Source organism: Perkinsus marinus (assembly GCF_000006405.1).
Source record: "Perkinsus marinus ATCC 50983 genomic scaffold scf_1104296973372, whole genome shotgun sequence".
In the NCBI taxonomy this organism is placed as follows: Eukaryota; Perkinsozoa; order Perkinsida; family Perkinsidae; genus Perkinsus; species Perkinsus marinus.
This window is the reverse complement of record NW_003201432.1, coordinates 57,021-58,345: the sequence shown is the minus strand read 5'-3', so window position 1 is coordinate 58,345 and position 1,325 is coordinate 57,021. Positions and strand designations below refer to the sequence as shown.

The 1,325-nt window shown below is 58.5% G+C and overlaps 1 protein-coding gene across 1 annotated transcript; it reads left to right on the top strand.

The window, feature by feature from the left end:
- Nucleotides 1–612: 612 nt before the first annotated feature.
- On the top strand, nt 613–924 carry Pmar_PMAR026696 (hypothetical protein; the record flags this gene model as incomplete). Its single annotated transcript, XM_002766209.1, has 1 exon — nt 613–924. A coding segment is annotated over one exon (312 nt), but the record flags the coding sequence as incomplete, so codon positions are not given.
- Between the last annotated feature and the right edge of the window lie 401 nt (nt 925–1,325).

Sequence of the window (1,325 nt, the reverse complement as noted above, 5' to 3'; positions counted from 1 at the left end):
TGGCGAAGCGGTACCAGAGAGCGCTGAAGTCCCGGAACAGTCTGGTCTGTACCCCGGCTCCGAGCTTATACTCCCACCTGAAGTCGTGAGCTTCATCCGCGAGAAGCTTATGCCTACCGCCCAGTACGACGTCTCATCCGCCCTGGTACCTCTTCGGTACCAAAGCGAAGGGCTCGGAGGCTCAACCCGACCCTGCTGTGGAGCTGATGCGGCAGAAGTTCGAGAAGGCGTACAATGTACGTGCCCCTTCAAGGTATCTACTCTCGGCCAAGATCTTCGCCAAGATCCGTAAAGGCGAACCGGTGCGCGAGGACGAATGCGGTTTCTCCCCAGTGAGCGCCAAGATGAAAAGGCGCATGAAATACAACGCCGATACCGGTGAGATTGAGGTTGTGGAGGACGTCCCAGCCTGGGACTCCCAGGCCTACCTCGCTCGTCATTCGGAGCCGCGGATTTGCTGCTGAACATATCGAATTGGCTGATCGGCCACTGCGTGCTGCAGTAGCTCAATCCTGCGGAAGCACTCCTCTACGTAATGAGGTTGTGCGACAACGGCCTGCAGTCGGACATCCTCCCCCTAAGGTGCTTGGACGCAGAGATGAGAGTCTCATCATGAGACTCGAAGCCATCGCCCACCCGACGGAGATTGGCCCTCAGCTGGTCACCGGCAACTCCGACATCGTCACCCGTCACAGGGAATCGTTCAGATCTACTCCATCCTCTGGCCACGGGCCGCGCGCTAACTCTATCTCCAATCCCTCTTCGGTAACATGTCATCGTTCCGAGCGTACAGGGTGGTGCCCTTACGGAGACGATTGCATCTTCGCCCACAAAACCGGTGCAAAAGGCCACGTCGTGGCCGCCACGACACTCGTCGGCAGCACGGCCGCGGCCGTGGCGGCAACACCCAGAACCAAACCCCCAGTAAGTGGGAGAGTGCCCAGCCCCTGCCGTGGCATAGTCAGCGACGCTGACTCAGCGTCCTCGCAGTGGGTTCCGGCCTAAGTTATCCTTCTCATTTTCCCTCGCCTCATCATCGTGTGTGATATCCGTGCGGCGCAGTCGACTATCGACCTTGTGTTGGGCGTCCACGGACAAGTCGTAGTACTCGACAAAGCGTTGTCTCTTGAACTCGTCGATGCGTTGAGCAATAGTACCCGATCGAACCCTTCGGATTAAGAGTCCTCCGGGAGGACTCCTCCCCCTTAGGTGCCAGCGCGGCACTCACCCAAAAGCGCCTTCGTACGCACACATTGCGTGCGTACAAAGGCGTACCACGCAACCAAAGCCCCAGCCGGCAGTGACCATGATTTCGGTAAAGCCAT